Source organism: Bemisia tabaci, chromosome 9 (genome assembly GCF_918797505.1).
Source record: "Bemisia tabaci chromosome 9, PGI_BMITA_v3".
NCBI lineage: Eukaryota > Metazoa > Arthropoda > Insecta > Hemiptera > Aleyrodidae > Bemisia > Bemisia tabaci.
Genome location: NC_092801.1, coordinates 18863348 through 18881574, shown reverse-complemented (window position 1 = coordinate 18881574; position 18227 = coordinate 18863348). Strand labels below are relative to the sequence as shown.

Sequence of the window (18227 nt, the reverse complement as noted above, 5' to 3'; positions counted from 1 at the left end):
TTATATGACCACTGTTTCAATTAAGCAAAGATCAATTTACTCTTTGCGCTACAGCTGGATGAATTTGGAGGTTTATGAAGGAACTTAAAAATGAATCGCACAAGAAAATGAAAATATTAATTACAAAATTTATTAAATTTGTCTATTATTTACAAAAATTTACATTACCTCAAAATAAAGACTAGTTGATAAAATTTTATTTACAAGTTATCTTTTCAACTTACACGAATGACAGAAGAGACAGAGGTTTAAAGTCAACTAGCTTATGAAATTACAAAATGATTGTGAACATGTTTCAGATGGTTTAAAAGCTTATTATTCAAATTTGAAATCAGTAGTGACTTATCTACAAAGTAGTGGGAGTACTTGAGTGCAAATGGAAAGCAACTCAACTTTTTGCTAGATATTATAAAACTGGATATCACACATGGCTGGCCAAAGTGCAAAATCATGTATTTCCGTTTGCGATGCAACATACTTCGTATCGTAATTCATTTTTTCTACGGAAAACTAGTTGACAAAAATTTTTGAAAACATCCTTGATCTTTCTTCTCTGTTAGCAGAATATTCTGAAAAAATTTTAAGCTATAAAGGTGGCTTGCTTCTCTTCAAAAATCAGGGTTGTCACAGAATTTAGAAAATGAGTTTCCCTCACACATTTAGGTAAAATTACCTGACAACAGAAGATATGCCAAATGATTAAAAAGACATAATTTGAAACAGTTATGTTTTGTTGTTCAAAATGTCAAACCCAATTTAGAAAGCAAACGAAGTTGACTTTGAAAAAAATACAACAAGAGCAGAAATTCTGAAATGTAGCAATACAGATGCGTGGTTCCTCACTTTGGCCTGCGATAATTCCGTTTTCCAGTGCCATATCAAAAATTACACTTATAAATGTATCCAAGATAAAAACAAATTCCTCAAAATGATTCTCTCTTTTACCCAGATTGACCCTTTTAGGTAACGTTGTCTTATTACAGTGTACATGCTCCCTATACGTTTTATCACATAAAGTTAAAATTACAGACTTACAAAGATGAAATGAGAGAGGATTTGTAATCGTTTTAAGACTAAGGACATAAAATTATCGTTTACGTCCACCACGCTCTTTCAGTTGCAGTTGAAGAACTGTTCCAGGAGTCACATTGTAGTACGCTAATGAATTCGAATCCTTGAAGAAGAGCCCCTGAAACATGAAAATTTACCATTAGTTGAGTAAAATCCAGCTTTGCTGCACACATTCTACAAATCAAGTTATGAGAGGAAACGGTACCTTCTGAGCACTTCCAGCTCTTTTCTGATGGAACAAAATGCTAGTGCTCTGCTATGAATGAACAATTAGCGATAGCTTCATGCGAAAAGGTGTTGTAAAAAATGAATTAAATCAAAATGAAATAAGAAGCATGCAAATACGCGGCACACAGTTCTTCTTAGTTGAGTTCATTTTTACCAAGTTCCTATCAACATAAATACATCCAAAAATGCTTGAGTTGTAGTTACTTTCTTCATTAACAGACATATTGATGCCTAAATACGCAAAATGCATACCTCAATTGCAACATTTAATCTTCAATTATGTTTCTTTTTTCTTTTTCTTTTTTTTTGAGGAAAGTAAATCAGAATGTTTCCTTGCATTTTTAGGTGATTTTTTTGAGAATGAATGAAGAAAATTCACAACAAATTTTGACAGAACTGTTGAAATGTTGGTTGGTTTCCCTCTACAAAATTTAAACATGAGCGGAGACTTACATTGTTGCAATGTGAGATACGTTTGAATTAGAGTAATATTCAAAGTATTTTTTTAGTGTATCTTAGAATTCATGAGAAAATAGAAAGACAGACTTGAGGGATGAGGAACAAATAAACAAAACTTACATCCATGTGAATCTTTTGCTTTCCGGGTGGCATGCCAGTAGCATCGTGGAGTTTTGCCTTGATGACTGCGACTGAATCTTGGAGGGGCAGACTCATTTGTATTGTTTGTCCGTTGAGTTTCCATTCTGGTTTGTCGTTCATGGTTGGAACGGAAACTGAGAAATTGACCGGCGACTGAAAAAGAAGAGGATAAAATATCACAACCAGTTAGTATTGAGGGGGCAACGATCAGAACCACTATTAACATGTTCACCATCCCATAGTTTCTCATACATGCTTCCAGCATCAAAGTGCTGATGACGTCGACATGGAGAAATAAAAAATATTGGGGTAAAAACAGGGTTACCTTAAATTAAGATATGAAAATTCTTTGAAATTTTCCTGATTTTTTTCGCAAATTTAACTTACAAATATTGTCAATGCTACAAGAACTATATGCTTTGTGTCTATTTACATGAACTAAATTTGCAATGGTATTGAGAAACAAACAGAACAAAGACAACGAGAACAAGGTAACGTTCCTTAACTTTCTTGACAAATTTTGGTAAAGTTCCCTGGCATTCGATACTATGTGAGACGATTAAAAATCATCACTTCCAAACCCAAACTCTCAACATTTCTTCTTCTAAACGTCAAACACATTCAACAAAGCGAATATAGGTAAGCCAACAATTTTTCCCCGACATTTTCATCATTTTTACCTACTGACATTTTCCAATTTTTTTTATTGTGGCATTTGGCAACCCTGAAAATATAAGGGTAATAAAATGTATTTGTTTCTGCTGCACAGGTCAAAGACCGATCATGGATCTTTTGACTGATGGTCCCGGAAGAACAAATCGAAACAGCTGGTCTGATGGCAAGGATAACTAGCTCAGTCATACTACCCATATCAGTGGTTAAAATTTTAATTAGGATAAACGAAATGTTTCATAGTTGACACTGTTGTCTGAAGGGTACATACTACAGGTAACAAAGCTGTTACTCATTTTCTTCGAATTCATTATCATTTGATAAAAATTTCAGCTGAAAAAGCCAACGAACATCCAACCTCGTTTAAAACAAAAAAAATAAATATGATGGTAACAAATTACAAGAGATTTCAGGAAGAATTTAGCTCCGTGTATCTTCTCACCAGCATTTGTTCATTACCTTCCGCAGCGCAATTGAATCGAGGTATGCGAAAACGTCCGATGTCCATTTTTTTGGATTTTGAGTTTTTTGGCTTAACGTCATCTTCGAGGGTAGGCGCATCTATGTGTAGACGGATTTGACCTGTTTTTTGTTTTTTCGCCCCCATTTAGGGGGTCGAACCTCAAAAGTATGCGAAAACGTCCGATGTCCATTTACGAGGGTCATCCAATGAGGTTCCCTACCTCTTATCTTCCAAACGGAAAGAGATAAATCAAATCGGTAAAAAAGTTCTTATAAGGCATACTCTAAGCTTTAAAAGAAGCTCAAGTTTTTGAAAATTGGTCGAGGGGTTCGCGAGGAAACTTAATTTTACTGCGACAACTTCCTGTCGCCGCGCGCCCACCTTCGGAGTCTGGATGCGCGGAGAGTCGATTATTTCCGACTTGGGTTTTCGCCGCTAAGCATCATATCAAAAAGAAATTTGAAGGTTTTTATTGAGTAGACCTTACCTTACTTTTTGACGAAGTCCCTGCCTCTGTTTTGACATTTCTGGTATCAATATTGCAGCTTCTTGATGCCTTCCGCGTAGAGGCTGGCTCTTGTCTTGGCACCGGAATCCGTCTCTGTACTTCCGAATCATTCGGATTCCGCTTTCCACCGAGGAAGTTTTTCAGCTCAGTGAACAGACGAAAGTCACATGAGGCTGAATCGTAAGAGTACGGAAGATGGAGGGAAATTTTCTTATGCAAAGCAACTGATTCGGAAGTGTAGAGGGCTTGTCAATGACTGGTTTCGGTGCCAAGACAAGAGCCAGCTTCTACGCGGAAGGCATCAAGAAGCTGCAATATTGATACCAAAAATGTCAAAACAGAGGCAGGGACTTCGTCAAAAAGTAAGGTAAGGTCTACTCAATAAAAACCTTCAAATTTCTTTTTGATATGATGCTTAGCGGCGAAAACCCAAGTCGGAAATAATCGACTCTCCGCGCATCCAGACTCCGAAGTTGTCGCAGTAAAATTAGGTTTCCTCGCGAACCCCTCGACCAATTTTCAAAAACTTGAGCTACTTTTAAAGCTTAGAGTATGCCTTATAAGAACTTTTCTACCGATTTGATTTATCTCTATTTTTATTAAACTGACTACATTACGACTTTCTTTGAATATTTTCTTCGAGCCGATGACTTTAAATTCTGCGAAAACGGTACATGATAGCCCATGATTTTTGTTTAACAACCTGTATAAGTATTCGAAACTTTCCCAATCTTTTTTCAATTTTTAACTTGTTTAAGACGCATTTCAAAACCATTTTACTGACGGTAAATTTTTTATAGATGGAAAGTCATGATTAATGCTAAAGTTTCCGACCGGTAAATGTATTACTCCAGTATTTGTCTTGTTCTTTCTCCTTAGCATGAGTTTTCCTATTAAAAAGTTCACACTTTATTTTGTTTAACATCGATTCACCCTACTTTATATAATTACACTTGATTTTATGCATTCTAGGCAATCCTAGAGTAGAGCAAAAGAGTGGAGTGGTTGCTCGGACTGCACCGCCCCGGAAAATCCATTTTGAGACGGTAACTTTTGCAACGCTGGGGTGCCGTCTCGTTACGCTCTAAGGACAAGCTTGATACACGAATTTGTAGCATTTTGAATCTACTTTCATTTGAAAGGATCTACTTACTTTAAAGAATAGCTGAACAACAGTTACAAGCAAAAAACCATTAAAAAACGAAATTTTGAAAATTTTGGGCTATCTATGAGAACCCTGTAGTGACCGCAATTTTCATCAGAAAAATTTCAAACCTGGTTAAATAAGACCGAATTTTTATCTGCTTTCATGTGAGATCCACAAACTCTGTCTTAAAATCAACGGCTTTGGCGATAATAGCCGTAAAACGAGAGAATAACCTATTTTTGACCTTTTTTATCGGGGGGGGGGGGGGGGGGGGCTTGGAGGGGTCCCCATGATTGTTCGAGGGGGCAATTTTGGATTCTCGTTAAGGTCCCCCTATAGATGAGAAATCAATTGAGAAAAAAAGTTCTACTCCCAAAACATGCGATGTTAGCCGAAAAACGAGAGAAAATAACCGATTTTTGACAATTGTTTCGATTATGGAGGGGTTTTCGGGGGGGTCCCCATGATTGGTCGAGGGGGCAAATTTGGATTCTCGTTAAGAACTCCCTATAGATGAGAAATTATATGAGAAAAAAATTTCTGCTCTCAAAACGTGCGCTAGTAGCAGAACAACGAGAGAAAATAACCAATTTCTGACTGTTTTTTTGATGTTGGGGGTTTTCGGGGGGGTTCCCATGATTTTTCGAGGGGGCAAATTTGGATTCTCGTTCAGGACCCTCTGAAGATGAATAATTTCACCCTACTTTATATAATTCTAATCGATTTCATGCACTCTAGGCAATCCTGAACACATATCTTGAGGGGCAATCTCAAAGTATGCGAAAACGTCCGATGTCCATTATTTTTCTTCTTCCGCCGTCACGTAACTTTCACTGAAGCCTCGAAGAAAAGAGAAATATTTTTTTTTGTGTTACTGGAGGTCTGACATTATGTTTTACTCTAGTTTAAAGGTTTTTGGAGGGGTCAAAAATAATGGTTTTTGGGCAGATTTTTGCAAAGTATGCGAAAACGTCCGATGTCCAAAGCCCTTTTTTTACAATTACTCAGCACTGAATGGGAGTTGGAATGGGACACAGTTGTGTGCCTTTTCTACAACCCTTTACTAAGAAACACATGCCTTGATTTTCTTCAAAACGCCGATTCTAAAGGCCTCCACAGTTTTTTGCGGTTTACCAAGAGTTGATTTTTTGGACATCGGACGTTTTCGCATACTTCGATTCAATTGTAACCAAAAGATATTTTTTCGACCGTGCTCCCAATATTACCCTTATTTAAAGAGCAAATTTTTATCGTTTTTTTAAAAGAAATTGTTTGTATGCAATTTGAATCGTACTGCTGCCATGTTGCTCTGGATGTGAGGTAGTTGAAACCATAGGTTGTCTCTCCATTAACTGCCAACACCACTGTCACGTGCTAGTATTTTAGTCCAGTTAGATTTTATTTTAAACTTAAAAATAACGGAGCGAAATCATCGTACTAGGGACAAACTTTATAAAAGGTACTTACAGGATGATTTGCCATGAATTGATGTTCAGGAATAAGGGATTCTTCTGTTCGAACTTTCTTGCTGGGTGGTTCATCTTCAGGGTTAGGCTCGGCAGCATGTTTGGTAGGTGCCTATGATAAAACAAAGCAAGTCACATTAAGTATAAATTAGTGATGACAAAATCCTCAATTGAACTAACCTAAAATACAACTTCTACAAGCTGCAGAGAAACAAGAATCTATTGCTATGATCAATAGATCTACAACCAAAAACAGAGGGTGGTTCGGTGAAGTATTTTTCAAAACTACTCAGTTATAACAATTGATTTGGCAAAAAAAAAACAAGTATTCTCGACTTTTCTCAAAATGCTATGATATGACAAACGCTTGATCATAACCAAAATTATAGTATAAATCAAATCATCCCACTTTGATTTTACTTGATGCTCCTGCTAAAATTATGTTTGTACATGCCTGACTTTCAAAAGCAGCAAAAGACACAGATCTTGCATACAATTTTTCAGCGATCTGATTATCTATGGTTCATGCTTCCTCAAGATTAAAAAAACCCATACTTTTGCAATTTTTTCCCTATATAGTGAGCCTCAGTTAGCACTATTTAGTTCGCTTTAGGCAGCAAATTCCCGCGAATGAATTTGGCTAAGTTTTTCTTTTTCTGCCAACCACCGTAACGACAAAAAAAAATTCCCTTCAGCCGTTAGTGCACTTACAACATTTGGTTTTCATGTTGGTACCGATGATGATCACATTCAAAATTCTCCGATCCCCTTCAGAGGTGTGTCAAGAAATGGGTGGATTCAACCATTGACCAAAATTCATCAAGAATCTGAATTTAGTTCTTGACTACAGAAGAGCGTTTTTGTCACTGGGGTTGCAACCCAGCCAATCTAGTCAAAAAAGTTGACCTGACCCACCCGCTGAAATTTTCACTATGAAGTAGGAATCACAGTTCTCTTTGCAGATAAGATTTATTTCCAAACAATCAATGTATTTAACATCCACTGTTGCGTTATTTCTTAACCGCAAGAATTCATTGGTATTATTGGTGAAGAGTAAAATTCAAATTTTTTTCTTAACATTTTTTTAAAATCAAAAACTTTGAAACCTTGAAAATTATTTTTAAAATCAAGTGCTTTGTAAACAATTTTCAAGGTCGCATGACCCATATTATTCTGCGAGATTAAACAAAAACTTATTTACCTGCTGCGGTTGTTGAACAATGGGTGGTGCTGGAATAAAAGCTGGTGGCATTGGTGGGCCCGGGGTAACAACTTGGAAGTGTGGAGGTCGCGGAACAGCTGGAACTGAAATGATTTCAAGAAACTGAATCAGCAACTCAATTTAAAATTCTGTCAAGAATATAGCTTGTTAAATTTTTGAAGTCCCTGCTATTCACAGAGACAGATAATTTGAGTCTAGATTTAATGCAGTGTTCTACCTAATGCGACTAAAAATTGCGCAGGGGGATGGTCCATCAGGGCACGTACAAAAGCTGACGCACCCCACTGATTTGTTCAAAATCGCGACTGTGGAGTAGCGGTAGTTTATGATGCACATGCAAACAGTTAATTTGGCTTCTAAAGAATTGGAGAAAAATAAGAAAATATTTATCATAGTGCTTAAATCCATACTTTGTCTAATGGTCAATTGAATGTATCCTTACCCATCATTGGAGGTGGCTGTAGTTGCTGTGGCATCATCATCATGCCAGACATATTGGGAGGCATTGGGGTGAGCGTTGGAAGTGGAGGAGGAGGCGCTAGGACTGGCATCTGGGGAGGCGGAGGATTGTGTTTGACTGGGGCCGGTGCCGGAGGGGGAGGTGCAGGTGCTGTGGTTGCGGGTGGAGGTGGCATAGGGGCAGACTGGGGGTGCTGGGGTTGATGACGTCCGCCAGGGAACGCTGGTTTTGGACCGATCTTTTCTTTCTCTTCGTCCGGCAGGAGACCTTTCACTTTGTGGATTTGGTGGATTTGCTCCTCAATTGTGATGTTAGCACGGGCCGCTCTTGTTGCTGCTTCGACACTGGAAGTGTGGCCATCCCAGGTGACCTGAAAGAAAAGAAAACTTTTGCTTTAAATTGAGGTAAAATGCGAGTTATAGACTTGCAAAATTGCTCATTTTTTGCGAATCAATGAAAGTACCATAAACAGATTGGGGTTTGATGCATGAGTTGATAAGATAGAGTTGGTGATTTTTCCATGTGTGATAAATTGAGTAAAAAAAAAATATTCGAACGACATTTCTCTAAGGGGGAATATTGTGCTCGGTCAAGCTTTTTCCCTCTGAAATGAGAATTTCAGTTTTATACTGAATTTATTGCACATGGCAGAGTCACCAACTCATTCCAATGAAAATAGAAAAAGTTGTACCTTGGTTATGCAAAAATCCTGAAGTTCTGCTACTCTAATAATTTTTGCAAGCTAACAAATTAACAGCATTTTTCAAAATTTTTAGAACATATTTTTCACTTAAAGAAGAAATATCGTGAATTTCGCCCAGAAATTACATCAAACCACGAATAACTCTTGATTCTATTTGGCACGTAAAATTAAACTATTGCAACATTTCTAAATTGTAAAATATTGAAGGTTTGTAACATCGCAAATGGAAAAATTATGTTCATCTAATTTCACCACAAAATGTGTCTATCTTCACATCAAAAATATTTTCCAGAAGAGTTCCTCTTGAAATCTACAAAATTTTATTGTTTGCCTAGTAACAATCAAGGAACACTTTTGCATTTTGAACAGTTCCCTTATCTAAATGCTTGCAGTAGGCAAACATTTTGGATCAATACCAATCAGACATCATAAAAGAGAATACAAAAACAAGCATTGATTTTTTCCGGTTTCATTAAAAAATAACTGTTCACACACCTTATCATCTTTCTTGGTATCTTCTTCTCCTATCTTTTTACCAATGACAGTTTCTTCATCACCAACACCGAAAATATCAGTACGACGCTCGGCCAATTCTTTCAAACTGTCCTCAATTGCAGAGCCTAGAAAAAAGAACAGAAATTTCAACATTCGTAGTACAGGATGGTATGATGGAGAGATATTTTAGAAAATTTATAATCGATAAATTCTAAATCGGAAAACTATGCATTAAAATTGTAAGTCCCATTAAAGTCATTTTGATCGCTACATTCAAAGTTAATGTTATTACATTGTTTATAAAATAGGGAATGATGAGGGCAGTGTTGAAAGTAATCTACAACTTGAAAAGAGAACATGCATGCAAGTTTGACACACATGTCGAACAGCTCAGACGAATTTTATACCTCTTTATCCTATGTTAATTTCCATGTTTTCTGAAGGCCAAGTGAGGTTTATCCGTCGTTGCTTGTGTGATTAATGCACTGTAGAAATTAAGTAGTTTACACCTATCTAAAACCGTTAGACAAGAACCGAACTAATAGATATTATTAAACACACATTTGCCGATTGAAAATACGTAAAAAGTCTCTTTTGTATTATTCACATATTAATTATCTTTTTCCCTGCTTAAAATAATGCTATTTCTCCATATATTCAGGAATAATCACTATTCCTGGAAATTTGTTGAAATACTACATGAAAGTATTAGAGTGACTTTAATATTCAAAACACTGTAAATTTTTGTGGGATTGAAAACCTTACCAGGAGCAAACACAGTCTCTTGATTGCGTTTTTCTTGAATGTGTTTGTCCCTCTGTTCAATCCAGCTGCGATCCAACAAACCGATTCGCATATGCTTTTGTACTTGACTTGCAGGAATCTTTTCACCAGTGATTGGAGAGATGAGATATTCATCGGCAGGAGCTGTTTTTGCTGCTTTTTGTGCTGAAAAGAAAGGAAGTAACACATTAAAGAAACATTGAGTAGGTAACTTAAGAGGAAAAACTTTTGAATTTAGGAAGAAAAATAGCACAAGAGGGTCCCCATACCTGATGCTAACACTTATTTATACTCAGTTAAACATTGCTTTGTAAAATTGCATAAGCTTAGTTTAACCTACTTGCTGAGTTGCTGAGTAAAAAATAGAAAGATTCAAGAAAAATGTTAGACAGGACACAAGCGTTTTTGAAAAAATATTATTCCAATTAAATTAGTAAATTTTATTACTATGTTAAAATATTGAGTAAAAAATTTGCTGTGAAGGGGGTTTGGTGCACTATCTTAAGACATTGTACATAAACTGTATTCTTCTGTGGCATTACAGTTACTGAAAGGAGACTTGCAAAAATAAAGGGAGTCCAATTTCTTTAAAGACATCCCTACAGCATTTAAGGAAATCTCTGCTACAAAAATAGTTAGTCTTTTACACTTTTTTACCGCCTCAAAGAAAATTCTAATTTATATCTGTTCGCAAAAATTGGTTTTGCAGACTTCTGCTTTTTTCGCATGTCTTGGTTACATTTATATATAAGTGTAAAAGAGAATAAGTGTCAGAATACCTTGTTTGGGATCATAGCCTTTTTTAACAATGACTTTGTCGGGTTGAGGAGGAAGCGGTGGTTGAAGAGCATCGGGTATCGGAGGCCCTGATTTTCTCCTGTCTTCACTTTTCTCTCTGTCTTCATCTTCACTGGACGAATCTTCTTCCATGTCTTGAACCTACCACAGATTAAAAAAAATCTCATGAGATGCTGAATTAAGCAAAAAAGAGATATTCACATTCTATCTATCACAGGTAGGGTTATGGTGTAAAAGAGAACAGTAGCAATTGAGAGTCGTAGAGCGCCAAGGAGTGCTATACTTATAGCCACAAATGTACATCGAATATCAAAGGCTAAATGCAAAAAGGTGTATATACTTCGACAGCGGAATTGCTCTGCAAAAATCTCTGCTTATGTTTCACATTCTTCAAAGAAAACTAAGGAAAATGTTTCCGGACAATTTGGTATGATTTTTTTTCAGAATGAGTGAAGAAAATTCTCAGAAATTTCAATGGGAGCTATTGGTTTGTTATCCTTCACAGAAACACGACGTAAGTAGAGACTTACAGTGTTGTAATCAGAGATACTCACTTTCCGACTGTGGCCACCAATACCTCCTGACATAAAAAAAAAAATGGAAAAAAGGAAAAAACCAAAAATGCAAATCAGGCTTTAAATTAGATCAATAAAATAAAATTTAGAAATAAATCTACTATTAAAATAAATCCAGCATTTTCCTGGATGAGATCAGGTAATTGTGTGATGAAATTACCAAAAATACCGACCAATCTTTCAAAAAGTATTTACCTGCATGTTTCGTCAGTTATCTTCCCTCCAGAAAACAAGAGAAAATGTCCCTGACTTGCACATTAAACAAGAGGGATGCCAAGCACTTCGAAAAAAATCTTTTCTTTTTTTCAGTAAAAAATTTTGGCTCATCATGTATCAGAATGCTTAAGTTCTCATAGGTACCTTGTCTACTGGTTCATTAAAATTATAAAAACAACAGGTAGGAAATCCAACAAACCTGTGTATTGTCCCTTGCGTCCTTGGCTTCATTACTTTCTTCTTCACCTTCTGACTCACTACTGTTCGCTCTTTCCTTTTGTTTCGTCGGCTTCTCGTGCGTCCTATCTTCCATTTCGTCATCAGATCCCATCTGCATTTCGTTCTCTTCCTCATCCTCCTCCTCTTCTTCCTCATCATCATCTCCATCTTCATTCTCTCCTGCTTCTCCACCATTTTCTTCAATTCTTTCCTGCATGAGAACTCTTGCTCCGACTTCACTGGGAGTTGTTGGTGTCGGAAAGTTGCCGACTTCTCCGATTTGATAGTCCACTGTTTCCACCACGACGAAATCGTGCCAGTCGATTTGAGCATAAGCAACTGTGATAAAGATAGAGGAATCAAATTAAAAGATCTATTGAGAGTTTACACCTTTCTTACTCCACAACATCTCTGATATACCAACAGAGATAGACAGTAAGCACACAAGGAAGTAAACAAGGAAGCTCGACAATTATTGGATTCCAAAGTTTCCACTCTGCCCTCACTTTATACCATATTTTTTGCACCCAACAACTGCTTGTGCCAGGAGCGTATTTCAATGGATTTTCGATTATTATTTTCTCCTCTCAGAAAAAATTATAAAAAATTGTTATGTTTTCAAGCGATTAATGCTAACAAATGTAGAGAAACTTTTCGCCCAATGCAAATATGTAAAAAATAGTTAAAGTAAGTCTTCAACTTGTTGGGTTGATACAATGGTTAGATTCGGACAGAGCTTGTTGTCGAATGACACTTCTATTGCTGGGTTAGCAATACAAGCCACCGAATATACGCCCAGTAAGAAGACTGTTCCCTAAAAGTTTCACCGCACTGTTTTCGCATTCATGCCTCCGATAAAATTTCCATCTATCTTTGTGGCAGCGAATGCAAACAAAAGTACTAATGCGCGTTTCTTCAGTAATGTCTCCGTAGGAATGGTTTTTCTACTGCAAGTATACTCAGCTAAAGTGGACGAAAAGTTAAAACTACAAAAAAGCTGAGCAGAGACAAAAGCATCTAAAAGGATTTTTTAAAAAAATACAGAAAATAATGAACTAAAAAAAGCTTTATGTATAAAGACAGACAGTAATCACCCATGATCTTTTACTTTTGGTATTGATGGAACTCAATCATGGTAATAATTCATTTTACTCTAGAAACATTGTTCAGTACGAGACCAGATCTGTGAGAAGGGATTATATCTTCCAGAAGAAAATTTTCGTTAACTTTTTTCACAAACCTAAGCCACGTTTGTCTGCAACCAAAGAATTTTTATATTTGAACTTCAGGACTCATACCTCCTTCAATTTTTGAGCTTTGGATGTCAAACTTGCGCCAAAATATTCTGATTATCCTTCTCCATACATTTATAAAAAGTTAAGGACGATTTTCTACCGGAGGATAAGGCTCTTTTCAATGGTCCAGGCACATAAATGTAATTGACAATAATTCTTGAAGAGATCCATACCTCTTTCTTTCTCAATTTGCTGTTCTGCTTTCCGTTTTTGAGCTTCTTGATACTGCTGCCAATCAGCACGATACTTTACTTTTTCAAGAATATTTTTAATAGAATACGATTCTTCTTCAAGCTTGGGAACTATGTCTTTCGGTGGAACAAGGATCTGTAATAAATAAAATCACGTTAAGTAAAATAAAACAATTCAAAGAGCTCATAATCAAATAAAGACAGGAAGTAGAAATTGATAGCTAAAATTCAGCTGAATGAAGGAAATACTCACAAAACCGGAATTACAAAATCAGCTTCAATCAATGCAAGAAGGATTATCAGAGACAGCAGTATACGTAGACACATACAAAAATTAAGAGGTCCTCTCTTCTCTAACAAAGTTGATCATCAGTCTCTCCCAATAACAGCAGTGCATAAATCATTTTCAGTGTTTTAATGTTGGTTTTTTTCTCTTAGATTAAAAAAAAAAATTTGTTAACTAACTCCATTACTTGTATTTTCTCTAATAGTTAGAGCCTTAAGCTCAAATTTATGCTAATTTTTTGGCTGTAAAAATCTCATTTTCAATCTCATTTAGTGGAGAGCGTGGAAAATAGAGGTTAACTGGAGGAGTCGTTTCAAGTTCTTCAATCTGGATAATCTAAAGAATCAATCGATAAACGTTTATTTTGCAACTGTAAAGTAACACACAATCATGAGGATTTAACACAAAAGCTCCTTGTACACAAGTAAGATATTCTTAGAAATTTAGAGAAGTTCGTAATTTGTAATGTAACAATCATCTGTTTCCTTCAAACTTCTTTACACATTCTATTTTACTGCGGTGGCAGAAACGATTTTTAGTTCATACAATTTTGCAAATTTTTGTATTAATTACCAAGCTGTAACTTCTCGGTGAAAAATGTATGCAATAATAATTCTAAATCTTCTTCAGAAAAAAAATAACAAAAAAAAAGGTTTGAGAAGAAAATTTTCCAACAATAAAATTCAAATTTAAGTTAGTGTAATTAATGACTGGTACAAAAAAATGAGAAAATACCTTGGTATACTGCTCTAAGAGCTTAGTGAAGTACTGAAACAAGGAGTGTTGTGGTCTGAGAAAATCAAACTGACAGTTCCTCTGCTCACGATTCATTAGAGATGTCAGGAACTGACGACCGTTTCGAGCAACAAACTGTGCTGTCATCCTCACGATGTCTCTGAAAATTAAAAATCATGACTGAAGATTAGAGGTATCATTTTCAGCAATACTGGGTTTGATTTGATATAATCCTCACAACACAGAGCATTCTCTTCGCAAATTAAATGAAATTGAATGAATGAATTCAATGACTAATTTGATGATGCTGCTGATGTAACACAAAAATTACCACCAAAATGCGCACATATGTGTAAAGAAAATATGTTTAATTGCTACATTGAGTTAAAGCATTGATTTCAGCAAAGAATGGAACAGAAGAAAATTGATTTTAGCTGATGTCGATCGGGAGAAAATGTGTCAGATACTAAATAGAATGTTTATCCACTTACAATTTGTCATTTTCCAAATTTACAAACACTTACTTGTTGTGATGAACTATTCTCAGATTTTCTGGATGCGATAAATAATTAAAAATGTCTACGATCCATTATTATTTGAGCATTCTACATCAAAAATGGGTCAGTTGCACTGGTAACAAAATGCGTTTTGATGCTCAATCCTTGCAGATTAGCTACAAATAATAAGATCTATCCAAACCGCAAATTTCTAAGATCAAAATTAACGAGACATCGCCCTTTGAAAAGTCGGGTTTTTGACGTCATCCATGGCTGTAGTGACACCCGTGGTTTCTTCCACCTTGCTTTCATTGGTCATTTACGCACTGATTACTCAACGTGAATCTTGGATGAAAACAAGGTGGTAGGAACCAAGGATGTCACTACTGCGGTGGATGACGTCAATAACCCGACTTTTCAATGGGTGATACCTCAGTTAACATTGAGCGTAGAAAAATGCGTTTTGGACGGATCTTATTATTTTAAGCTAATCTAAAAGAATTTAAGTATCAAAACGCGATTCTATGACCAGCGCAACTGACCCATTACTTGGTGCAAGGTATACTTCCCTTCAGCTATGTTTTACAATAGTATACTTACAAGTCTTGAGCTGAGATCGATGGTGGATCAGCTATGAACTCAAATTCTGGGGGAGGGTCCTTCGGTATAAATGGTTGTTCAGCTACTGCTTGTTTCAACAATTCTTGTTGCTTTTGGAGGGTAGCAGTGGGCATCGATTTACGAGCAGGTGCTTGAGCCTGATTTGCAGCAGCTTGTTCTTGCCCTGCCGCTGTAAGAAAACAATTTTTGTTACTATCATCTGATTTGATACAAACAAGTAGGGTGACGTCAAAACTTCCTTTAAGAAATGATTAGTTTCCAATGATTGGTTGGAGTGTTTGAAACTCGACATTAAGTCTTGGCAGCTATCTCAGATTTCATAGGGGCTAAAATGAAAGATTGCCCTTTTGAAATGCCTCAATTCAGAAATACGCCGAAAAATCCCAACAACAGAGTTTAACAATGACTTCTTCAGCAGCCAAAGGCAATTTCTTCATGACAAAATGCTGTTTGGCCCGCGTGTGTTTCGAACACTGATTAGTTGATAAGCTTTTACTTTTAGAAAAAATTTTCATAGTATGATTTTAAATTTGTGAAGAACATACATTTAGCAGGCGGAGTTAATCATTTATTGGGTGCACCTTTGCGAATTACTTACTAAACTGTGATTTTAAAGACTCAAGGTTAAGGACAAATTTTCTTATACGACTATTTTCACGTTCAACACATTTTTCTCCTCTGAGAACTTTTGACAGACAAAAATTTCGGACTAGCACAAGTTAGAAACCACTCCTAAAGTCTTTTCATAGGGATGTTCAAAGTTGCGATAACTTTTTCATTAAACTACGTTTCTTAACTCTCTATCCTGTAACACCAGTATATATCTCTGGCTTGATTTAACACTTTTTAGATGTTATTTGTGCCAGGATATTTTAACCCTTTCGCCTCATTTGACAAGTACACTCGTCAGGACGCGTGTGACATATCTCAGTTGATGAGTTAATTTGCAGCATTTATCAGCGTTACCACGCGATTGTTTTGGTCGAGTTTTTTCGCTTTTCCAATAGATGGTATCTCAAGCGTCTCAAAATCGATAGACGGCCCGAGTTAATTCGTCAGCTGAGATATGTCCCAGACGTGCGCTGACGAGTATACTCGTCATATGAGGCGAATGGTGGTCTATTAGGTAGTGGGGTCAATGTCTTAGTTTAGAATTCCTTGGTGCGGAGGTCATTTTTTGGTGAACAGTTAAAAAGACTCAATGAATAATGGTATGACAAGGAATAGACTGAAAACATCTTACAAACCTTGGGCTTCTCGAAACTCTTTGACTTTGTGCTGATAGTAAGCATTGTACGGATCTCCAGGACTAAGAAAATTGAACTTTGGATTCCCAAGCTTATTTTCTCGAATTCTGGATTCAAACTCGGGTCCATAGCTTGCTACGAAACCTGCAGTCTTGTCGACAATGTCTGGAAAAACGAAACTAAGGAAAGGACTATAAAAACAAGTGATGGATATTAATTTTATTCCGATTTTCATTCTAACACCTAGATTGAAAAGTAATACAACTGTTGTTGTAGGAATATTATAGGCGACAGAAGATTGCCTGACATCAGTTTAGCATTGGAAGTGAATGGAAGAATCAAGATGATGCATTTTTTGTCGCGGTCTAAAGGTATGCAAACTTGTTTGATATGGACTCTACCTTCGGACCAACAATGGTACGGAGGGATGTAAATAGAAAGGTTCATTTAAAGGTGTGCTGTCAAAGTAAACTTATCAGTTTGGTTCTTCTGTTTTCTGAGTGCAACATTAACACAAAAACATGAAAGTCATCAGGTGATTAATCAAGCTCAGATGACATGGTCGAACTGGCATATCGCATAAGTAAGGTCAAAAATCTCAGCAGATTTTGGACTTTCAGCAAAAAAAGGATGATAGCCCTTGCGCCTTTGCCTAAAGAATGATTCAAAACCCAAAAATCGGCAAAATTCAGAGAAATGAAAGCAGGGAAAAAACCTCGCGTTGGTTACGTAAATTGATAGCTGAATCGAATGCTAGGTTTTTTTCCTAACACTATTCTGCTTTCATTTCTCTAAATTTTACCGATTTTTGGGTTGAGAATGATTCCTAAGGCTGATGCGCAGGTGATATCGTATTTTATTTGCTAAGATTCAAAGTAAGCTGAGATTGTTGACCTAATCGATGCAATACATCACATGCAAGTTCAACCACGTCATTTGAGCTTGACGAATAACCTCAAGTCAGAGTTTAACACTGACCGATTGGCAGTGGGTGGTTCTAATTCCTACCAGCTTCTTTTGAAAACACACCTCGTCTTCCAAACCGTCCATTTTCGCGGTAAAAACAATTAACTACAGAGAGTAGCCTTCTTACCAAGTTGGTGCATGGCCAACCACCGCATGATGCCTTGAGGTACTTACGCTATTGAGAACTGTTAATAAAAAATATTGTTGGTTTAAGTATTCAAAAGGATACTTCTGACCTCCGGAGGAGGATAAATAATGCCGATAACGGGCAACTGAGCTGGGGGAGCCTCCGGTTGCATGGGCTGCGGTTGTGGTAGCGGTTGAGGCTGGGGTCCATTGAAGTTGGATGCGTTTTCCAACGGTGTTTGTACTGCTGCCATGGTAGGGATATCACTAGTCACACTTCAAAATCAGCAATTTAAAATTGATGAAACTGGTTGAATCATTGACATAGCACAATAAATAATCAAAATTTATAAAAAAAAAACAACAGATAAAGACCACTCTAACCTCACGTTGCAAAACGATTCCGGTTCATAGAAGGAAAGTTATGACAGAGTGGTCACCCTAACAGTAATGCGCACGCGCTTTACTAACGAGAAGGATATGCTTCAAGCACTACGCAGTTATACGCAGTATAGCATTGCGATTTTGTTAAAATTCTTTTATGGTGACAATTTTAATAATGCGTTGAAAATATTTCAAAGTTTATAACAAAATGTATCAAATTAAATTGTTTTCAGTAAAATTTTAACACAATTAG

At 36.5% G+C, this 18227-nt stretch overlaps 1 protein-coding gene across 1 annotated transcript; it reads right to left on the bottom strand.

The window, feature by feature from the left end:
• Positions 1 to 108: 108 nt before the first annotated feature.
• Positions 109 to 18016, bottom strand: Sf3a1 (splicing factor 3a subunit 1). The gene is made up of 14 exons (XM_019048179.2): positions 17694 to 18016; positions 16499 to 16663; positions 15231 to 15420; positions 14134 to 14293; positions 13095 to 13248; positions 11607 to 11965; positions 10598 to 10757; positions 9801 to 9983; positions 9036 to 9160; positions 7820 to 8207; positions 7357 to 7460; positions 6157 to 6267; positions 1879 to 2052; positions 109 to 1189 (listed from the first exon to the last, which is right to left on the bottom strand). The coding sequence occupies exons 1-14, from the start codon at positions 17842 to 17844 to the stop codon at positions 1088 to 1090; spliced, it is 2526 nt and encodes an 841-aa protein (XP_018903724.2). The 5' UTR covers positions 17845 to 18016; the 3' UTR covers positions 109 to 1087.
• Between the last annotated feature and the right edge of the window lie 211 nt (positions 18017 to 18227).